Source organism: Gopherus evgoodei, chromosome 2 (assembly GCF_007399415.2).
Source record: "Gopherus evgoodei ecotype Sinaloan lineage chromosome 2, rGopEvg1_v1.p, whole genome shotgun sequence".
Taxonomy (NCBI): domain Eukaryota; kingdom Metazoa; phylum Chordata; order Testudines; family Testudinidae; genus Gopherus; species Gopherus evgoodei.
The window spans coordinates 273,059,626-273,082,683 of NC_044323.1; the positions used below are offsets into that span (position 1 = coordinate 273,059,626).

At 42.7% G+C, this 23,058-nt stretch overlaps 1 protein-coding gene across 2 annotated transcripts; it reads right to left on the reverse strand.

Annotated features, from left to right (window-relative positions):
- Positions 1 to 574: 574 nt before the first annotated feature.
- Positions 575 to 18,329, reverse strand: DSCC1 (DNA replication and sister chromatid cohesion 1). 2 transcript variants are annotated; one of them, XM_030553750.1, is made up of 9 exons: positions 17,919 to 18,329; positions 15,980 to 16,148; positions 13,262 to 13,396; positions 9,891 to 9,981; positions 9,484 to 9,622; positions 6,154 to 6,206; positions 4,764 to 4,918; positions 3,692 to 3,840; positions 575 to 2,087 (listed from the first exon to the last, which is right to left on the reverse strand). In XM_030553750.1, the coding sequence occupies exons 1-9, from the start codon at positions 18,086 to 18,088 to the stop codon at positions 1,979 to 1,981; spliced, it is 1,170 nt and encodes a 389-aa protein (XP_030409610.1). In that variant the 5' UTR covers positions 18,089 to 18,329; the 3' UTR covers positions 575 to 1,978. The 2 variants fall into 2 exon arrangements, with proteins under 2 accessions (XP_030409610.1, XP_030409611.1); XM_030553751.1 differs by having other exon boundaries at positions 9,484 to 9,534; positions 9,875 to 9,981.
- Positions 18,330 to 23,058: the final 4,729 nt, after the last annotated feature.

The window sequence follows — 23,058 nt, forward strand, 5'->3', positions numbered from 1 at the left end:
CAGCTGGCAATGAATATTATACATTCATTAGTGTTTAGACAAATCTGATCCGTTTTCTTAGTGACAACATCATGGCTTCCTACTGCTTTCCAGCAGATCACATTACCAACTAAGTAGCACTGTAGATTTATGTGGTGCTTTACAAAGAGTAAGGCATTATTTAAAATCCACAGGAAGAGTAATCTTGTATTAAGCAATTGAAAGTGTTGATCCTTAACATGCTGACCAATCCTGTTTTATATTTTTGTGTTGAGGGTCTTGGGTGGGAGAATGGAACTGCTGAGAGGAAGGAGCACAAGTTGGGATTCCTAGGCCACATGCTGCTCAGCCCTTGATGGGAAGAAAACACAAAAAAAGCCCCCACACTCCTCCTTCACTAGCCTAACAATTAGGATATATAGTTCCTGAAACAGATCCCTCAAATTCTGCCCTGAAGACCCAGTTTATGGAAAATGTGAGATTTATTGTTCACTAAAGCCTTTTAGCATCCATATTATGTTGGGGATATTCTAGCAAAATGGAAAGACTGTCCTTCAATTAAAAAAATAAATAAATAAAAAAGATAACAGCAAGGTGGTGGTGCTGCAGTTTATTCAGCTCTTACATTAGGATTCGAAGGATAAGTTTACCCTATTTTAAGGGTGAAACCAGGTTATTTTATAAATGTTTGTTCCCCTCTTCCCCTCCTTCCCCACTCATTGGCACATTAACCATCATGTGGTCTCCCACATGTATATGGTAATGCCTTATGTGCATTCATATTTTAAATAGCAAGCTACCTAAAGTATTACAATATTATTTCCATTTAATACTGAGATTTGCAAAGCTGTCTAATAGAAAACTGGGGTGCACAGGGTTACTAACAAATGCCAAATGGAAATCCAGTTATAAAAAACCTTTACAAAATTTAATTTAGCAATATTACAAAGTATATGCTTCACAGCTCTACATTTAAAAAAAATTTACATTTGGGTGGAAATGTTGCAGAAACTTTTTTTTAGGGTTCTCATATAGTCTAGATATGCAGTATACTACTAGAAACAGTTTAATCTACCACTTTTAAAAATGGAAGCTTTCTGGTATATTAATTTTATGTTGACAATATTCCAGTGGTGAAGGACAGGTTACAGAAAGTTGCTGAGTCCATAACATGTCTGAGTAATTTGAGGCATCCCCTTAGCATTCTGTAACTTAAGGCAATTTTGCCAATAGTATTAAATTGTCAAGAACCCAGAACATTAAGTGCCTCATAATTCTGTTTCATGTTATCCACATTCAAAGACATGAACCATAAGGACCACTTTCCAAAGGCCTGACCTGTAGTCCACACTGGAAATGAGTAATTCACCTATAAGGCCAAATTTCTCGTTTTACCCACACAGCTCAAAACACTAATATTGCTTGTAGTTAACTAATATGCTCTGACAGTTCAATTTTTAATAGCAAACAAATCAAGCATTCCACTTTGCTTTTGAAATACTATATTCAGTACTGTCACTGGAAGTAGACTGCTTTTACAAGATAAATGGGAAAACGACTGCTGTGTAGAAGCAATAGTTTTCTCTGTAATAATTTTCTATCAGCAGACTTAAGAAAAAAGTGTGCAAATTTTGCACAAACGAAGGGCAAAGTCAGGATAGAGTTTATTTTGCTTCTAGAGTTTTAAGACAAACTACAAATTTCAGTTCAATACAAACAAATTTGTAAGTCTTCCTGGTTAAATGGTGGACCCTAGATTCCAGCAATGTGTGTTTGTAGATTGTGGTAGAGCAATTGTTTCCACAAAGATCTAAAATAAAGAATTCCACTGTCTTCGGTGTACAGTACTACACTTTTTTTTTTAAGCTGGCAGATCTTTCGCAACAGTGACATTTCAAATTAGTTGATATTGCTACATAATTACAAATAATTCTGGTATGACCACCACCAGTTGTTATTTCTTGATGTATTCTTGATTCTTAAATAAGGTTGTTTCTTGTTATGAGATGGGTCTTCTAGAGTTGTAAACTTTGACTCCATTCTGCATGGAAGAACGAGCATATTTGGTCAGAAGTGCAGCTACTGTTTGCTTCTCTGCACATAAGTCTCTGGAGGGAAAAAAAAAGTGAAAACACTCTTCAGTAACTTAAAAAAATGGTTATCAGGACAAACTATTTCAGGATTGAGTACAAACTGTTTCAGTAACCTGTTTTCCTAACGTAGCAATCAGCCTGCCTAGAATGTTTGTTCATAAGCTATTGGTGTACTTCTCACAAAATGCTTTCAATCATCTAAAATTCATACCCTCAGCATACCTTGGTGCATTTATGTAACTCCCAAAAGCATACTACATGCTTTACAAAACACAAAGGATGGTTCTAAAGATGGTTCCTACCTTGAATAGCTTACAGTCTAAAAAGGCAAAAGCCTAATTCTGTTCTCCATTACACCAGTATAGCTGTTTACACTATAGACCCCATGCCGTCATAGCTATATCGGCATAGCCTCGTAGTATAAACTCAGACTACACTGGGGTTTTCCGTCAGTGTAGATACACCACCTTCCTGAATTATGTTAGCTACGTCAACAAAAACACTCTTCAGTTCACATAGCTGTAGCTATACTGGGAATTGGCATAGCCATATTGGTCAGGGATGTAGCTCTTTTCTACACCCCTGATGGACATAGCTGTACTGATAAGTTTAGACCAGGGGTCGGCAACCTCTGGCACATGGCTCGCCAGAGTAAGCACCCTGGGGGGCTGGGCCAGTTTGTTTATCTGCCAAGTTGGCAGGTTCAGCCGATCGTGGCTCCCACTGGCCATGGTTCACCATCCCAGGCAAATGGGGGAGGAAGGACCTGTTATGAGCGAGGGATGTGCTGGCCGCGGCTTCCTGCCTCCCCATTGGCCTGGGATGGCAAACAGCGGCCCGTGGGAGCTGCGACTGGCCGAACCTGCTAACATGGCAGATAAACAAACTGGCCTGGCCCACCAGGGTGCTTATCCTGGCGAGCCACGTGCCAGAGGTTGCTGAGCCTTAATTTAGACCAAGCCTGAGTCAATGGCATTACTTCAGATTTTACTCTGAAAATCAGAATTTGGCTCAAAGCTCTGAGGCAAGGACTTTTCTCTAAAGTCATAAATATTTGCTGCTAATCTTTAAATTTTCCCTCACTTTAAGTATTTCCTGACTATGCTCTTCTGATCCCTTCATCTTCCACTAGCCTGGCTGTCCTTTCTCCAGAGTGTGGTTCAACACCCACTGTGAACTCACTCTCTCAATCTGCAAGAGAAAAGTTGTTACATAACATCCAATAAATATTTTGATTTCAAGACAGCTCATGTATGGGTCACAGAGTGTTCCTAAAGGGAGAAAAAGGCCTACTGGAAGACAGTTTAACTTTTTGCTTTTTAACCTTTGACTTCAGTGAGGGTAGATTGTCCAAAGTCAATACAAAACTTCTATTTAGTTCAGTGGGGCCCAGGATTTCGTCCTCAATGTTCACAGTCAAAGTACAGATAATACTTTTGAATGACTATACTGTAAGTATATTTTACTCATCTAGAATTTGCGAGAAAAATCTAGCACTTAAGTTTTTATCAGCTATAGTTGTCCATGATGCAACCAAGTATATACTACAAGTACTATAGAAGGCTTTATGTACTTACTGTACTTTAAAACAGTATTATGCTTAGTAGTGAACTACTTACTGAATATATGGGGCAATATCTGCTTCTGTCCACTTTTCCCGAATGGTAAATAACTTGTTGAACCTTTCCTGGTTATCCTCAGGCAACTCTTCTACTTTTAGCAAGAAGATAGTCTCTGGTCTTGAGTTTCTGTCCAACAGAGCCAAACCCTATAGGGACAACAATAGGATGACAAATTTTAACACAGAAAACATGATCAAACCTCCCATCTCTTGTCATATCAATTTGTGTTACTATTGCCATTTTCCTCAGTATTTTTAACACTGAAACTGTAAAAGAAGTAAAAATACTAAAAGCAAAATGGAAGCCTTCACAGTACCTGCCATCATGAAGGAGGTAGTTTTCACATCCCTTAAGAGAGAGGAGTGTGTAAAAATACACAACTTGATATCCCGCTACCACCTTCAACAAAATTTATATTAGTTGCAGCATGCTAGAATCATTAAAGGCTGTTGGACTTCTAGTTCTGTCTATATTGATAGCAATAGACTCTAGATTTGAATTTTTTCCTCTATAGCTATGTGTATCAGATTCAGGGACACAGCTAGGAGAGCCCTGTCACGCTCCTACACTGCAGAGGTCCTAGGCAGTTTCACTTTACAGAAAACACCTCATAAGTGCTTTAATGCAGGACCAGGATGTTTCTCTCAGCTGCTGGCAAATACTGTTGAAATAAAAAATAAGAAGCCGGTTGTTCATGATTCAAGTCCTACACCAGGGGCAGGCAACTTGCAGCACGTAAGCTGATTTTCAGTGGCACTCACACTGCCTGAGTCCTGGTCACCGGTCCAGGGGGCTCTGCATTTTAATTTAATTTTAAATGAAGCTGCTTAAACATTTTTAAAACCTTATTTACTTTACATACAACAATAGTTTAGTTATATATTATAGACTTATAGAAAGACCTAAAAATGCTAAAATGTATTACTGGCACGTGACACCTTAAATTAGAGTAAATAAATGAAGACTTGGCACACCACTTCTGAAAGGTTGCCAACCCCTGTCCTACACTATACACCAGTAAGAACATTTTGCTAATACATGAAACCAAATCCACTAGTTTAGTTTTTACCTTGAGCTGATCCAGCCTTGTTGTCAGCCCTTCAGGGACACTTTGTTGCCATACTTCTTGAAATTCTGCTAGATTGAATTTAACTGCATTTTGCAAGAGCATTTGTGCTGTAGCTGTGCATATTTTATCTGCTTTCATTTCAAAATAAACTTCATCTGCAAAGGGAAAAAAAAATTACACTCACAGGTTCTTACCTGCATTGGTATCAGGACATTTCTGTGCCTCAAATTTCCCCTCTGTTCTGCAGTCTCTCCCTCCTGGCAGGGTAATTTGTGCCTAAGTTTCCCCTCTGGCTGATTGAGAAATTTGATTATGTTTTACCCTTGGGCTAAACTGAAGTCCCCTTCCTTCCCAGGTAAACAAGAGTCAGAACAGAAACAAGTACATCCTTAGTCCTCTGCTGGCCCCAGCTTTTAGCCCTGTTGATCAGGACTATCATCAATAGACCCGCACCCTCCTCAGGCGAAACAATCCTTTTACGCTCCACCCCCATCTCTTTCACTCTTCTTTATGCAAGTCTGATATCAACAGTTGTTTGCACTCTCTGAGCTAAACAGTTCAGTAGTCCTTTCACTTCCTCAAGGTCCGTATCCTTGTCTTCTCCCTTGATACAGGGAAATGAAGAGGGTGAGGTGCACTTTCTCCCAGTCTCTGAAAGGCCTAGCCCAAAGCCCATTAAAAAATATATATATATATGTCCAAACCCTGGAGCTCAAGCTTACCTGCTTCAACTTCTCCCTTCCCAAGCTCCTCCTGCATCCAGGTCCTTTCACAGACTTCCAAGCCACTTCCTTGGGCTCAAACCAACCAACCCCTCCCATGCTCGTCTAGAGATATTCCAACAGTCACTGCTGCTATAGTGCCATTCCCAATGCCCTTAGTGGAGAACTCCACACCAGGTCTTGCCACTTCCCTGGTCTCAGCTTATACAGGTAGAGTGCCTGCTATAGCTCTGCCTTTCCCAACACTCATTCCAACCCCACATTATGGCTGAAATCAGAAACACTCGTGTTGGGCTTGTAGTCCTCTAAGAGCCACTATGCCCTACTACACAAGTTAATTAAAATGCCTGGATAACAAAATCCATCAGAAAAAAAGTTCTTTAATGCTGTGCAACACATTCAAACTCAACCACAGAAATTATGAATTGGAAAGATCTACTAGATCTCAGGTACCTCTCTGCTAATTCATGATTTTTCTCTAATGACACTAGTTTCCCTATCCCACAGTTTAGTAGACCTCACTCTTACAGAAATTTTCCATGATAATCAGCCTAAACATTTCTTAACTCAGTGTTAGCCTCCCTACGCTCTTACATTTTATTTTAGTTACGTAATTTATTAATTCTTAACCCTCCTTTCTTAAGAAATGCATCTCTGCCATAACTTACCTTCATCAGTATATTTCATTCCATAACTTAAAAGAATATGTTGTATCATTTCTCTGAAAGAAAATGTTAAACTTTAAGATCTACTTTCATGCATTTCAGATTCATGGCAAAGGAATGCAGTTTGAAAAAATGTATTATATAAAGTTAATTAGCATACAATCATTAAAAAAAATTACAAATACCTTCCTCCCTCCCACTAACATACTGAAACAGGGACATGGACAGGCAAGGCAAAAGCAGGAAAGACAGTAGGGGATGGGATGTGCCATGGTTCAGTCCACTACCCCAGCAACTTTATCTCCCGCTGCCTCCCTAGTACCCACTCCCAGTGCTTTGAAGAGGTACAGAGGGAAGGAAAATAGACTCTTGCCTTCTCTCATTTTTCACTGGCAAAAAAGCATCAGACTTTCACAAAGCCCTGCAGTTATGTATAACATATTGATAAAAGGTATTTTATGGACTGGTTGCATCAAATACATTAGAAGCAATGCATTATCAATACATTAGAAGCAAGAGGAAGACCAAGGACAGGATAGGCCCACTGCTCAGTGAGGAGGGAGAAACAGTAACAGGAAACTTGGAAATGGCAGAGATGCTTAATGACTTCTTTGTTTCGGTCTTCACTGAGAAGTCTGAAGGAATGTCTAACATAGTGAATGCTTACGGGAAGAGGGTAGGTTTAGAAGATAAAATAAAAAAAGAGCAAGTTAAAAATCACTTAGAAAAGATAAATGCCTGCAAGTCACCAGGGCCTGATGAAATGCATCCTAGAATACTCAAGGAGTTAATAGAGGAGATATCTGAGCCTCTAGCTATTATCTTTGGAAAGTCATGGGAGACGGGAGAGATTCCAGAAGACTGGGAAAGGGCAAATATAGTGCCCATCTATAAAAAGGGAAATAAAAACAACCCAGGAAACTACAGACCAGTTAGTTTAACTTCTGTGCCAGGGAAGATAATGGAGCAAGTAATTAAAGAAATCATCTGCAAACACTTGGAAGGTGGTAAGGTGATAGGGAATGGCCAGCATGGATTTGTAAAGAACAAATCGTGTCAAACCAATCTGATAGCTTTCTTTGATAGGATAACGAGTCTTGTGGATAAGGGAGAAGCAGTGGATGTGGTATACCTAGACTTTAGTAAGGCATTTGATACGATCTCGCATGGTATCCTTATCGATAAACTAGGCAAATACAATTTAGATGGGGCTACTATAAGGTGGGTGCATAACTGGCTGGATAACCGTACTCAGAGAGTAGTTATTAATGGCTCCCAATCCTGCTGGAAAGGTATAACAAGTGGGGTTCCGCAGGGGTCTGTTTTGGGATCGACTCTGTTCAATATCTTCATCAACGACTTAGATGTTGGCATAGAAAGTACGCTTATTAAGTTTGCAGATGATACCAAACTGGGAGGGATTGCAACTACTTTGGAGGACAGGGTCAAAATTCAAAATGATCTGGACAAATTGGAGAAATGGTCTGAGGTAAACAGGATGAAGTTCAATAAAGACAAATGCAAAGTGCTCCATTTAGGAATGAACAATCAGTTTCACACATACAGAATGGGAAGAGACTGTCTAGGAAGGAGTATGGCAGAAAGATCTAGGGGTCATAGTGGACCACAAACTAAATATGAGTCAACAGTGTGATACTGTTGCAAAAAAAGCAAACGTGATTCTGGGATGCATTAACAGGTGTGTTGTAAACAAGACACGAGAAGTCATTCTTCCGCTCTACTCTGCGCTGGTTAGACCTCAACTGGAGTATTGTGTCCAGTTCTGGGCACTGCATTTCAAGAAAGACGTGGAGAAATTGGAGAGGGTCCAGAGAAGAGCAACCAGAATGATTAAAGGTCTTGAGAACATGACCTACGAAGGAAGGCTGAAAGAATTGGGTTTATTTAGTTTGGAAAAGAGAAGACTGAGAGGGGACATGATAGCAGTTTTCAGGTATCTAAAAGGGTGTCATCAGGAGGAGGGAGAAAACTTGTTCACCTTAGCCTCTAATGATAGAACAAGAAGCAAGGGGCTTAAACTGCAGCAAGGGAGATTTAGGTTGGACATTAGGAAAAAGTTCCTAACTGTCAGGGTAGTTAAACACTGGAAATAAATTGCCTAGGGAGGATGTGGAATCTCCATCTCTGGAGATATTTAAGAGTAGGTTAGATAAATGTCTATCAGGGCTGGTCTAGACAGTATTTGGTCCTGCCATGAGGGCAGGGGACAGGACTCGATGACCTCTCGAGGTCCCTTCCAGTCCTAGAGTCTATGAATCTATGAAATTATAGCCTAAGTTGTACTACTTTGCAGATTTTGGATAAAAGCAAAATGTCAGTATGTTTTTTTTCCCCCAAATGAAGTTCAACAAAAATTTATAAAGCCTCAGTCGGCAAGCACAATTCAATAGCCTTGTAATTTGAATGGAATGGCCTGTAAATATTTTAATCCTATTCTATTAATATGATCACTGATATTTATTCAAATATAGCATTATACTACCAGAAGTACCAGTGCTTAATACAAAATGATTATGCAGGAGGTGCCCACCACACAGTTTTGGTTTGCCATGCTTCCTGAATGGTATTCCACCATGGGCAGCAGTTTGCCAGTTAAGTAGTGGGTATGAACAGCACTTTAGCTGTTGTGTCAGTGTACATTTTAACACTTGTCACTGGAATCAGTGGATACTTATGCCTGCCAAGAGACTGGAGTAGGATCTTTTGTAATCCCGACACATGTTATCTGACAGTGATCAGGGAACAGAGATTAGTCTAACCATACCTGATTTTTACTGCATAAAATTACTCAGGGCCCATGCTATGCTCCCCTTGAGCACATAAAAAAAATGGTAGGTGGGAAAAAAGCCCTCATTGTGCCTCATGCACAGCAAGGGACACAAGTGCAGCCCACATATTCCCTTTATAAAAGGACTGCCTCTCTGTGGGACAAAAGATTCCTGCAAAACATGAGGAGACAGGCCATTGCCCTGTCCCACCTACATATCAGACAACAAAGGTGGCCAGAAGTATTTAGAGTGGGCAGGGGGTAAGTGTATCCCTTCCGCCCCAAGTAGGTTGTAGCAGTGAATGTGTTCCAAACTATGAGCCAGTGCAGCTCCACACTGACCTCAGAGCAGGACTGTGCCTTGAAGGTGAAATGGATTTATGTTTTACAGAGTCAAAGAACTTCTAATCTTGACCACTGTTAGCTGAATACAGTTATATTATAGAACTCCTCTATGGTAAGTGCAAATACTAATGATGATTAATATGGGTAACAGTAATTTGTTTTCTAGTGCTTTAAACACAAAGAAACAAAAAGATACTTACTCGGGTTCCAGGGGTCCAAGTTCTTGAAGACAGATACTTAAAGGAACCTTGCTAAAAGACCAAGATTCAGAATCTATTAGTTGAGTCACATGATTCAGAAGTTTCATCTCATAATCAAATTCTAGAACCCGCCAATATCCTGCCAAACAGAAGAAATATGTAATAATACTTTGTAGTTCTGCTTCTCTGAAAATATCTTTCAGGGTTCTCACACTTGAGTCTCAGCTCCCTTTCAAGGCACAAACAGAACACCAAGCTCTTAAAAAGGGTTATTTAAACAACATTTAACAAGAGGAGAAAAAGGAACAGAATAGTAGAATGGAGCAGAGACAAGCATGTTCCTCATTAAGTTGACCCCATGTCTTATGCTACAAAATAATGCATATCCTACCTATAGGGACAAATACCTTCAATTTCACAGGCGTTTATAACCTGCAACTGATGCAGTATTTCCTCCTCACTTGCTTGAATCCGATCTAGCAAGTCTTCCATTGTATACTGCAACATGCAAGAAGAAAAAAAATGGGTTACCTTCAACCCTGGCTAACACTAAATTGAAGTAAGTAAATATTACCTTATATAACGATAATGAAGATAAACATTATTTAGAACAGGGATGGAAGAACAGAGTGGAGGCTTGGGTTTTGCAGAGTTTTGAAGTCTCTTAAATTTACCACACTAGTTCAAATTTGCAAACAATCTTTTCCTGCAATTTAAACTAGTTTCTCCAAAGATCATTCCATTTTTTTAAAAATAACATTCTTTCTAATTAAAGGAAGCCTTTGCACCATGTACCAGTGATATAAGACTACCTTCAGAAGTCAGAGTAGCTCAAGTGGGCACCCTATGTAAGGTACCCATTTGCTTTTCATTCCCCCTTTGCGGAGGATGGTCACTTTAAAATGTACAGTATTCAAGCAGGTTTAAATTAGGCAAAACAAGTTCTGAAATGTGAATGAGTTACCTCAATCGTTGGCAGCAAAATAAGTTGCTTCACATCAGTCCAAATAATTGACAAACATGTTCTACTTGATTGCCCAAAATGCACCTCACCAGGTTTGTCTTTATGCCTTTACATTTTTAAAAAAGGCACATCTAATATTTAAGCTTTTGTTTTTTAAAATCCTGGCAGGAATCAATTGATTCATGTTAAGTACAGTAATCTGATAAACTAGGAGAAGGCAAAACAGCAAACCAGCACTAACTTTGGTGGACACCATCTTAATTTTGGGATAAAAAAAATGTTCTCTTTTCCTCCATATTTCTCTTCTTTCCTGGTGATTGCTTTTTTCTCTTCCATGCTTCCTTCCTTTTCTATTAGGATGCATGCTGTAGTACCATGACATCTCACAAACTCAGCAGCGTTGGGACTATGTCAATACTTAAACAGCTGACCTCCAAGCTAGGCTCAGGCACTTCAAGAAATGTTATTGGCAATTTAGCAGATGAAACAATACTCTCAGAGTTAGAATAGAATAAATGTCCTATAAAATGGTGTTTGAGAGCACTGCACTGCTGCATATGCTTTCTTTCAGATGAGAAGCAACACCGAAATCCAGACCACTAATGCTCATTAAGCAGCCTGGGATTTCTATGTAAAAGTAGATATATGAACTCAAGTGTTTTAAGCAAGTTACATCTTAGGTCATTTATTCTGTCTAAATTTGACTGAAATTTCACTGGCAATGGTATTCTTCACTTTCTGCCTCACACTTTAGTGCTGCTGTACTTAGATACTAAACGTTCGCTGTTTTACTTTAGCAGTGAAATATTTAAATGTAACAAACACTTTAGCAGTATGCTGTGTTATAGGAAACTCATGTTTTCATAATCTACTGAATTGCTCATTTTCATGCAGAGGACCAAAAAAAAAAAAAAAATCACTCGTTAGTTGCCCATGCCAAGAGAAATGCAACGAGTAAACAAGGAGCAAAGCAAAAATTCATATAATCACTTGTATTGTGGTGGCATCTAGGGGCTCCAGTCAGAATCAGCACTCATAGCAAGGTGTAGCCTCTCAGGGAATTTACAATCTAATTTAAAATTCCGCAGTGTTATCTGTAACAATTAAGAATCTTATGTTTCAAAAAAAATCATTTTTATTCCTTTAATATTCTATCTTCTGACCAAAATTCACAAGATAATTAGACAAAACAGCCATGTTAAAAGTATTTTCTTTTAAATGCAGAGAAGTCTTAGATGTTACCTTTGAGCATTAATATCTGAAAGGATATTTGCATTATCATGCAAATATAAGTTAGCTTTAAAACTAGTCAGCTAATAGATCCTATGTAAATGTTCAGAAACTGTATTTTACTCCATCTTTATTTAATATTTCCTCAAGACCTGCATTATGTTTTAGGTCAGCTGATTCATACCTCTCATTCTGACCATTCTTGATGTCTGAACTGGCTTTTATAAAGGCAGAACTTGCATGTTAATAGCAAAATAAAACCCATCACTGGCAGTACAGTTCTGTAATTATATTTGCCTTGGGAGTAATCTCAACCATTTCTCCCTCCACTTCAACCATATCACCCTTGCTATTCTACTTCTCTTCCTTCCCGTATCATTTTACTTCCTTTTCCTTAGTGGTGAGTGCCTTTTACATAGGGTAAGTGATGAAGTCACAAGAAGCACAAGTAACTGTGGGGAAAGCCACTACACCTGATAGTCACATAACATTTGGGGGATTTAGATAGCCAGTTCCTTAAGATTTCAAAATGGACGTTACCAGTCCCTCCTCCACCAACTTCTGGCTTCATTTTGCAGACTTAGTGCAGAAGTCTTTCCCCTGCAAGAGGGCGACAGTAATTCTCACTACTCTCTAGTCAAATGGTTTTCAAACTTTTTTAGTTGAAGAAAATTGCTGATGCCCGTTACACAGTGGAGCTGGGAATGAGGGGTTCAGGGTGTGGGAGGGGGTCAGGACTCTGGGCTGGGAGAGCATGCTCTGGGGTGGGGCCAGGGATGAGGGCTTTGCAGGAGGGGGCTCGGTGGGGGCTCAGGGCTAGGGTAGGGGATTGGGGTGCACAGGCTTACCCTGTGGCAGCTCCCAGTCAGCAGCGCAGCAGGAGAGCTAAGGCAGGCTTCCTGCCTATCCTGGCACTGTGGACTGTGCTGCACCCCAGAAACGGCCAGCAGTAGGTTCGGCTCCTAGGCAGAAGCTGCTCTGCAAGGCTCTTGCCTGCAGGGTCCCCCCCCCCCCTTCCCATTGGCCAGGAAACAGAGTGCAGAGTGCCCCCACCCAACCTAGGAGCCGGACCTGCTGCTGGCCACTTCCAGGGCGCGGCGCAGTATCAGAATAGATAGGAACTAGCCTGCCTTAGCCGGGCAGCACCACCAATGGGACTTTTAATGGCCCAGTCAGCAGTGCTGACCAGAGCCGCCACAACCCAGTGCTTTACATTCTGCGACCGAGTACTGGGTCACGGCCCGCAGTTTGAAAACCACGCTCTAGTCTACACAAAAAAGGAAGACTCCATTTCTTCTCACTACCTTTCTTTTTCTTCTGCATACCATCAGGCAAACAACCTACTGGCTGCAGCCAGTAACACTGCTAGCAATTCCCGACTAGGCTAGCATGCCAGGCTGTCTCAAGCAGGGAGAAAAAGCTCAGAGCAGGACTTTGTACAAGTGCACAGTCCTGCATAATTAAGTAAAACTGGGTGCAATGGCATTTTTTCTAGTTAAGAATGTAACTTTACTAGGCTTTTATATCATTACCAATTACAAAGGAAAAGTAAAAAGAAGGAAGTGATTTACTTAACCAGCTTACCTTTGAGTCAGTCAGAGCTTTCTCTCTCTCACTGTCTGGTCCTTCATAAGGATTCTCCATTAGAAGTTTCTTTAGTTTCTTTAGTTTAGGTCGACATTTCCTTAATTCCCAGTAATTATTGGAGAAACCAGCAATCTACAAAAAGAAATTAAATGTTCGGTGACTCATTTAATTTAACACTGTCAGCCAAAGTAACTTGCAAAGAATAATTAGCAATGAATTTTAGAGGTCACATAAAAAATAAACAACAAGATTTTTATTAAGAGATTGTTCTTCTTTTCTAAAGAAGAGTAAGCAGAAATATTCTCCACACTGAAGTCCATTATTGGTAATAAGAGTTAGAAGTCTGTAGTTCAGTAATAAAAGCATACCTGCTGTCTACATGACAAAGAAACCAGCTGGTCTCTACATACAGACAATACCTGCTAATGGCCAGATAATTTAAAGTCCTGTCAATTTCATCCCTTCCAACATCTGTTCTTTTCTTCTTAATACCTCAGTCTTGCTGCTCTCCACAAGCCATCTTTTTATTCTCCTTCTCTCATCTTTCCAATTATTTCCCACATTCTTGAACTCCTAGTTAATGGATATTATACTACACAATGAATGAAGAAGGGAGCTATGACTCATCACTGCTTTAAACATGCATCTTGGGAAAGAAGATGTTCGCTACACAGCTATGTAAGCCAGGCACATGCACTAAGTGTGCCCAGAGGTCATTGTTAAAAATACTTCATGCTTCTTTTCCCCAGGCCCAGAAAAAGAGGTTTACCAGTGACACCATGGCAGGGTTTGGAGCCAAGGTGGGTGTCTCCCTTGCCCAATATATCTATACAGAGACAGGACATAACAGAAGCTGAGTGGGGCAACCGACGGAAGAACTACCTTCATTCCCTAATCTACCACATAGGGAGAACCGAAAACAAGAGATGTAATTGATACAAGGCCTTCAATCTTCTAAACTCACTAGGCTCTTCAGAGGAATCTCAGGGTGCGTTGGTTCATCTCTGAAGCACACCTTGGGCATCCCCCAAAGTCCTATTGAGTTCAGATGATAGGAGGCCTCAGTCAATGCTCTGCTGTTGAAGAGGCCATCAATCAGACAGGTGAGAGCACAGAATGGGGAAGGCACAGCAGGCTGCAAGCTCATTTAGTGGTAATGCTCTCAGATCCAGCCCCAGCCCCTACCCCTGTATGAAAAATGCTGTTAACAGCTGGAATAACAGAAAAGCTCAATTTTTTTTAAAATGTATTTTCAAAAGTCAGGATTTTAAAGATGTTCTATCAAATTTAATTTTTAAGTAATTTTTTTTTAATTGTCCCTTTAACTATTGACGCTATATTGTCAATTAAAAAAACCAAAACACTACTACTCAAGAAAGCAGCCTAGATACAAAATGCTGTATACAAATTCTGTTTGGAAATCTTAGACTTTTTTTTGTTTATAGTTTTTGCCTATTAGTTTATTTAAATAAATATTAGTTTATGACCTCAGTTCTCCAGCTCTTTTCACATGCAATGGCAATTACATAAGCAGAATAACTACAACATTGGGTCTTTTTTTCTGTGCTTATTTTTCATTTCTTTTCAAATCTCTCAGAGAAGATAATAGTCCTGGTCATTTAGTGGTAGAAAAATATGCTAACACATGTGAGTTCATAGCCAGAGCTAGTTGCTCACCCTGGACAAATATAGCAGAATGCTCAGACCCTTTGAAAGGGAGTGCTTGCTCCTGAGTGATCATCTCTTTGGACTGATGCATGAGCCTATCAATACCACTTCCAGAAGAAAGGTAATTTATCTCATTATTTGTATTATGGTAGCACTTACAGGCCCCAACCCCATTGTGTTTAGCACTATGCACACATAACAAAACGAAAGTACCTCTCACAAAGAGTTTGCAACCTATACACTACAACATGTTTGGGAGGGTCTTAGAAAGATCCCAACCAAAAAAACCACAAAAGTGATTTGATAGAAAGTTATCTTGGTGCATGTGATTTAAAAAAATCATTACAGAACATAGCAAGACGAGGAATATTACTTTCTTGTTAATCGACTTTTTCCTACCAGCAGAACTGCGGACTTTGTGGAATAAATAATGTTCTGATTGTTCTAGGACTGGAGAAGGAGGGTGACTCCTCCTTAGTGATGTCATTATACTCACTGCACAAAATTAAGTGCAAGTGATAATATTTTCCTAACCATTTTTAGGAAAATATGATGTATTATATTTGCTTCAAAGGGGCAGAAACAATGAATTCTTTAAACTCATAATTCTAAAATCCTCCACCCCACAGTCTTTCCAGATGCAACAGTTAGGATAGAAGAATCATCTTTGAAGATATTTTGTTAGACTATGAAACTAAGAAAGTGCAGCACAATCTGCCTTTGAAGGCAAGCTATTTAAACAGGCATTCTACTAATGTAAAAGTGTCAATTTGCTCTTTGTGTCTCACATTTAAAACAGCTCACTTGAGTGAAGGAGAAAATATATATATTCTTTCACATGACTAAGCACCATGAGTACTTACTGCACTACCAAAAATAGACTATATGCTTGGATCTGTTAAACAGATGATAACTGAAGCCATGATAGGTAAGTTTTATGTTAATACACTCATGCTGATCGTTTGCAATTGTAAGACTTTATAACAACATGCACCTTAGATGTAACACTAATATGAAAAATAGGTGATAAGGAAACAAAAAATATACCTGGGTGTGAATGATATTACATGATGCTTGATCTGCAAGCAGCTGTTCTGGAGTTTTACAGCCAGGGATAAACAGCAACATATTTGAAGTATCTGCTATTTTCATATCATAAGTTTTATCTTTACTGCACAGCACAGCCTGTTCATCTTTTTCACCACGGATCACTAGGCTGAAAAAAAAGTGCTTGTTTTTAAATGCAAAAATAGCAAAGGAATATTCATCTTTATTTACAGATGACATAATATTTCAGATATATTAAAAGTACACCTCCACCCCGATATAACACTGTCTTTGAGAGCCACAAAATCTTACCACAGTATAGGTGAAACCGCGTTATATCGAACTTGCTGTGATCCACCAGAGTGCGCAGCCCCACCCACCTGGAGCACTGCTTTACCGTGTTATGTCCGAATTCGTGTTATAGTGGGTCATGTGATATCGGAGTAGAGGTGTATTGCTAACCAGGTGGCAAGTTGCAGTTATGATGACTACTGATACCAATAGGAATATCATATCTACAAGTTGTGACATACAGTTAGTTTAATCATATTACTGTTACCCCTTCCTCCTTCCCACACCACTTGCTCATTTGTTCATTTCACTCTTTTATCTTTTAAATCTTGATCCTGCAAGCTCATATACATGACCAATGCCACACTGAAGTCCCAATCGCTTCCAGCTTAATTCAGGCCACTGGGTAATGGCACAACTACTCCTCTAATACAAACCCAGACCTATTAACAGTGTAACTTTGAATGTTCTTCAGAAAAAAATTCTACTTACATATGATTTTTAACATTTTCTTACACATTTGCCTTAGAACAGCAGTTCTCAGGGGGCCTTGATCAGGTTTCAGGGGGTCCTCCAAGCAGGATCAGCATTAGATTCGCTACATGCATCCGACGAAGTGGGTATTCACCCACGAAAGCTCATGCTCCAAAACATCTATTAGTCTATAAGGTGTCACAGGACTCTTTGCTGCTTTTACAGATCCAGACTAACACAGCTACCCCTCTGATATTAGATTCACTGAGGCCCAGGGCAGAAAGCCAAAGCCTCTTCACCCCACCACCCCAGGCTGAAGTCAAAGCCTGAGCAGCTTAGCTTCATGGGGCCCTGGGCAAGTGCCCTGTTTGCTACTCCCTAATGCCAGCATTTATATGCATAACAGGTGTGGTGGTACAGCTGGGCCATGGAGTTTTTATAGCCAGTTGGGGGAGTTCTCAGGAAGAAAAAGGTCAAGAACCCCTGCCTTAGAGGACAACTGTAGACAAATGAAGGGGTTTTTAAAACCACAGCCCCCAAGCCACCCACACTTTCTCCCAGGGCTCCATGCTCCAGAGTCCTCTGTGACCCCCCCCAAACCAGAATACATCCCATTGTTTAAACCAAAGGAAACTACCCAGAACCACAAAAAACAAATGTGGTTCACACATACGCACTTCATGAATAGTCCTATTGAGCACAAAAGAATTATTCACAGGCAGAAATGTTTAGAAGTTGAGAGCCACAATTTCATTAATTGTGCTATACATGGGAAACGGATATGTTCTATATCAGAAGGGTAGCCGTGTTAATCTGGATCTGTAAAAGCAGCAAAGCATTTGATAGACTAACAGACATATTGGAGTAGGCACTTTCGTGGGTGAATACCCACTTCGTAGGATGTTCTAGGTATCCAAAAATTGATCACTTCACATTTTCACAAATCTATAATTAAAAATATAAATTTAAACTCCGCCCAGCAAAGATGTGCAAGGGCCCAGGGAAGCTTTCAGTTGGGCAAATAGCACAGACCCATCTTAACTGTGATCTACCCCGTTAACACGATCGCATAGCAAGGTCCCGGCAACCTCCCCACCCCTATCGTTGCTGCGTGTCCGACAGGGGCGCTGCAAGCCCGGTCCCCCGCGAGTCCCGGGCCGGGCCACTTGCGCACCTGCGCCCCGCCTCCAGCTCGGCGCAAAGGCCCGGCTCGAGCTGCAGCAGGCAGCACTCTCCGGCGCTGGCGCGGGGGCTGAAGCGGAGGCAGTGCACGGGCGGCAGCAGCTCCGCCGGGTTCAGCTTCGCGATATGCAGCGTGGCCTCCACCTCCTCGCGACTCCGCATCCTGCCCGGCGCCGGGCTCCCCGCTCAAAGGGACGGGCCAGCGGCGCGCGGCAAACGCTTCCAAAAGCCCGCGCGCCAAAACACCGCGCCCACCACCACCTCCACGCGCCGCGCTTGGGCGGGGCCATGAGGAGGGAGGGAGCCCTACGAAGAGTCACGTGACCCGTAGTGCGCGAGAAGGGGGTTGGAGGCGTGCGGCAGTGTCTAGACGAGAAGGAGCAAGAATGAGCGCGAGCTCTCCTTCCGGCCTGTGGCCGGGGGAAGCACAAGCGCGCGTGCGCGACTTGGATTCCAGCGATTCTCTGTTCACGCACTAATGCCCTCTGCAGAGCAGGTGCGGGCGGTGGAGTTGAGGTGTGAGGAGTAAAGGGAAAAGAGCTTCCCCCATCCTGCTGCTTCCTTCCTAAGTAGAGGGCTGCCCTGTGCTCATCTCGTGGCTCTCCCCTTTAGCTGCGCGGAGGTTCCCAGTCCCTGCACAACCTGGGAATGGGCAACAGGCTGGATCACTTGATGAATACCTGCAGGGCCAGCTTTAAGCCGATTCCCCGGAATTGGGCCCCACGCCTTAGGCGTCTTTTAAATTTTTATAATTTTATTTTTACTCACCTGGGGGCGGGGGGGGGTCTGCTCCTGGACTTCGGTGGTGGTGGGGGGGGTCCTTCGGTCCCGCGGAAGACCCGGAGTGGACCCCCGCTGCCGAAGTGCTGCCGAAGCCCCAGACTGCTGCCAAATCGGGCCCCGCCCTTTGGAAAGCCGGCCCTGATTCGCTGTTCTGTTCATTCCCTCTCAGGTGGGCGTTGGCCATTGTCAGAGACAGGATACTGAGCTAGATGGACCTTTGGTCTGACCCAGTATGGCTGTTCTCATGTACGTGCAGATGGTTCTCGAGCTAGCTCTGTTCAGTGAAGACAATCTGTAACAGAGAAGGGCACCAGAGAAATGTGGCCCCTAACCCATTGTGTTCCCTTTGGCCTCACTGCCTCCCATTGCACTTCATTGATACAGATGTTTTGGTGGGACCCTGAGCTTAGGGGAGTTGATACAATCCCCCACCCCCACCCCCTTGTTAGACTCCCATACAAGGGGAGCAGCTGTTTGTTGACTGCCTTTTGATTCCTAGTTGGAGTCACATGCCATGTGAGGGATCTAACCACAATTAATGTAGCAAGGTGGAGAGAGATTTTTCTGATCACTGTGGGCAGTGGTCATGGCTCTGATGGCCTGAATCCCTGAAAATCAGAATTACAAAGCAGGAAAAATAACCATAATGCTGGTGAGGCCCTTCCAGCAACAAACAATAGAAGTTGTTTTGCTGTTGCTGTTAACACCAACATCTCCTTTGAAAGGCCGTGGTGAGTGAAATCTCAGGTTCTGTTTCCAGTTCACTTTCCTTTATACCATGAGGAGGAGCTATTGAATACTAGCAACAGGAGCAGAAAAGATGCCTCCACAGGGAACTGCTATTCAATGGGGCCAGATTAAGGAATCTGGAATCTTTTCCCCTAGTTCCCATGTTCCAGAGAAACAAGAGACCACTTTCCTTCTGGAAGCAGAGGCCCATCCCTCATCTTGAGATCAACAGGTGGCATCCCCTCTCCCATTGAAACTGACAGGACAGCAGCAGATGGATCTCCTTTACCATCCAGGAGTGACAATAGGGGTTCCCACTACCCCTCGGAGAGGCTGTGGTGGCACAGGGTGGCTCAATACTTACCCCAGTAGCTGGGGTTTATCTCCACAGGTTCATGAGTTCACTGTGCATACTTCATTCTTCTGCCACACTTTACTGGGGTGATGTTAAAGGCCCCTAAAGCAGTAGGGTGGGTGTTAACACCCCCGTAGAAGTAAATGGGGTAGTTTGGTGCCCTCAGTGCTACTGGTTTGGTTCTGTTCAGACTGAGGCTGAGGTCCCTGCATTGATTATATTTGTTTCATGTTTTCAGGTTTTTCTTCATATCATAACCATGAGGGCTAGAAATGTAGGCCGTGTCTACATGGAAAGGTTGCACCAGTCTAAATCCCTTTTTAAAATGAGATAGTTAAAGTGGCACAAAGCTCTGTGTACATGCTCGTTTTAGATTGACTGGTTTGTTTTGGTTTAATTTAAACCTGATCCCAACCAACTTAAGCTACATCAACTAAAGCCACTTTTAGAAATAAGTGTTCACAAATGGGTTGCCCAGATATACAATATTGGCTTAAATTCACACATTAGGTTATGCTGATGCAATCAGTGATGGATTACTTTGCAGGCCAGCTGGGCCCATGCCCAGGGGCCCCGGCCAAACTGGGGGCCCCAGAGTACCAGAGCTCTGACCATACCCCCTGCTTGTCTACACTAAACAGTTCTGTCGACAAAAGTCAGCTTTCATCAACAAAACAGTGGAGGTGTACACATTAAAATGTTCCTCCCAACGATGTAACTCCCCTGCTTTGTAAAACCACCTTGACAAGCGGCACAGAGCTTTTTGTGATATAGAGTGTAGACACCTTTAGTCTCTAAGATGCAACAAGGATTCCTCACCAGGAGCGGCGCCAGGGTTTTTGGCACCCTAGGCGGGGGTCCTTCTGCGCTCCCGGTTGTTGGCGGCAATTCTGCAGCGGGGGGGGGGGGGTCCTTCCGCGCTCCTGGTCTTTGGGGCACTTCGGCGGCGGGTCCCGGAGGAAGTGAAGGAGCCGCCGCAGCATTGCCGCCACCAACCCAGAGCACGGAAGGACCCCCCGCTGCCGAATTGCAACCAAGGGCGGCAAAATGCCGCCCTCCCAAATCCTGGCGCCCTAGGCGACCACTTAGGTCGCCTAAATGGAAGCGCCAGCCCTGCTCCTCACGGTTTTTGCTGATACAGACTAACACAGCTGCCACTCTGAAACCTGTCACTTGGTTATGTCACCTTAATTGGCCTCCAGGAGGTATCCCACAATGCCCATCATGACCACTCTGGTCAGCAGTTTGAACTTTGCTGCCCTGACGGTAAACAGGTATGCACCCTTTCCTCATTAAAAGGCCTGGGAATTTTTGAAATTCCTCTTCCTGTTTGCTCAGCATGCACAGTTCTCACAGAATCTTCCCAGCTGACCATGCCGGCTTTACACAGTAGACTATCTCCTGCATGGAGCACACCCGAGCAGTTAGACCTACTGAGTATTTAAGGGGAGGAGGCTGTGCAGCTGCAGCTTCGCACCAGCCATAGGAATTTTGATACGTATGGGCTGATTGCTAGTGGCATGCAGGAGAAGGGGCATGAAAGGGAAACGCAGCAGTGTTGTGCTAAAATCAAGGAGCTGAAGCAGGCATACCAGAAGGCAAGGGAGGCCAATTGCCATTCTGATGTGACACTGAAGACATGCCATTTCTATAAGGAGCTGCATGCCATCCGAGGCAGCAACCCCTCCTCCACTGCCAAGAACCCTATGGAAACTTCGGGGGGAACTGGAGCCAGCAGCGAGTGGACTCAACCCAGATAAGGAAGTGGTAGAAGAGGAGGTTGAATTGGAGGATGATGTGGAGCACACAGCAGGGGCGTCCGGTGGTACGGCAAGTCAAGATCTCCTCTCCACTCCAGAGGGGTTTAACCAGCCCCTGCACTCCAGCTCTGGCGCACAGGATGCAGGAGATGGGTGCTCTGGTAAGTTGTTTTTGCTTTGACCCTGCATGGTGAGAGGAAATTGAGCTCTCATGTACTTTGTTATATGGTAGAGAAGGGGTAAGGGACAGAAATAAACAACAGTGCCTGTCTATCTACGCAGTGGGGCCATGGTGGAATTTTTTTAATATACACAGCGATGTCATGGGAATCCTCCATAGAGGCCTCTAGGAAATTTTCCTGTAGGTATTCTTCAATCCTCTGCTGAAAGTTCTTTGGGAGAGCTGCCTTGTTTCTCCCCGCACTGTAGGAAAGTTTGCTGCAGCACCCGGCAATTATTTCTGCAGGAACCAGAGCAGCACACAGGTGAACGGCATACCCTTGCATCCTAGGTTACCTTTAGGAGCGAGATATGGGATTTGATTACCCTAGCCCAGGGATCAGCAACCTTTGGCACGTGGCCTGCCAGGGTAAGCCCCCTGGCGGGCCGGGCTGGTTTGTTTGTTCACAGGTTCAGCCGTGAACACAGCCTTGGTTTGCTGCTCCAGGCTGCAGGAAGCGCCATGGGCCGCAGGATGTGCTGACTGCCGCTTCCCGCAGCCCCCATCATAGCCCCCTGACTTAAGGGACATTGGTTAGATTTAAAATTTTAATGTATATTCTTACTTTGTTACAAACTCTTGAATACAACAATTGAAACAATTGTAGAAAAATAATTAGATTTTTCTATCACTTCTTGTAGTTCACCAAGCTTGGAATAGATCATTTAACTTTGGAAAGATGCTACTAGGGCAAGGCCCTGTTAGTTTGTACTGTGCCTGCCTGGGGCTCTGAGTGTTACCGCACTACAAATAATAGACTAGAAACTAATCTTAAACAGGAGTGAAACAGACACTTTCAAGTAACTTTCACAGTATTGCCAATCCCAAATTCTCAAAAATCATGAGATTATGTAAAAATAATAGATTTGGTGTTCTTATTTGCCTTCTGCTTTTTGAGCTTTTAGGTGCACCGGGGTCACATTTTGATGCTTTTTGCACAGCCACAAGAGCTAGAAACTTCATTTTTCTTTAAAAATGAAGGCTGAAATCAGTACATATCCACTTGACTCAAGGAGCTGGGATGTTAAGGAAAACAATCCTTATCATGAGACTCATGACAAAATCATTAGAGCTGGCAACATTAGCCTTTAAATCAGAGGTGGGCAAACTACTGCCCGCGGGCCATATCCGGCCCGCGGGACCGTCCTGCCCGGCCCCTAAGCTCCTGGGCCAGGTAACTAGGCCTTAGCCCCTCCCCTGCTGTCCCTCCTCCCCCACAGCTTCAGCTCACTCACTCCACCACTGGCGCAATGATCTCCTGGGGCTGTGAGCTCCTGGGGCAGCA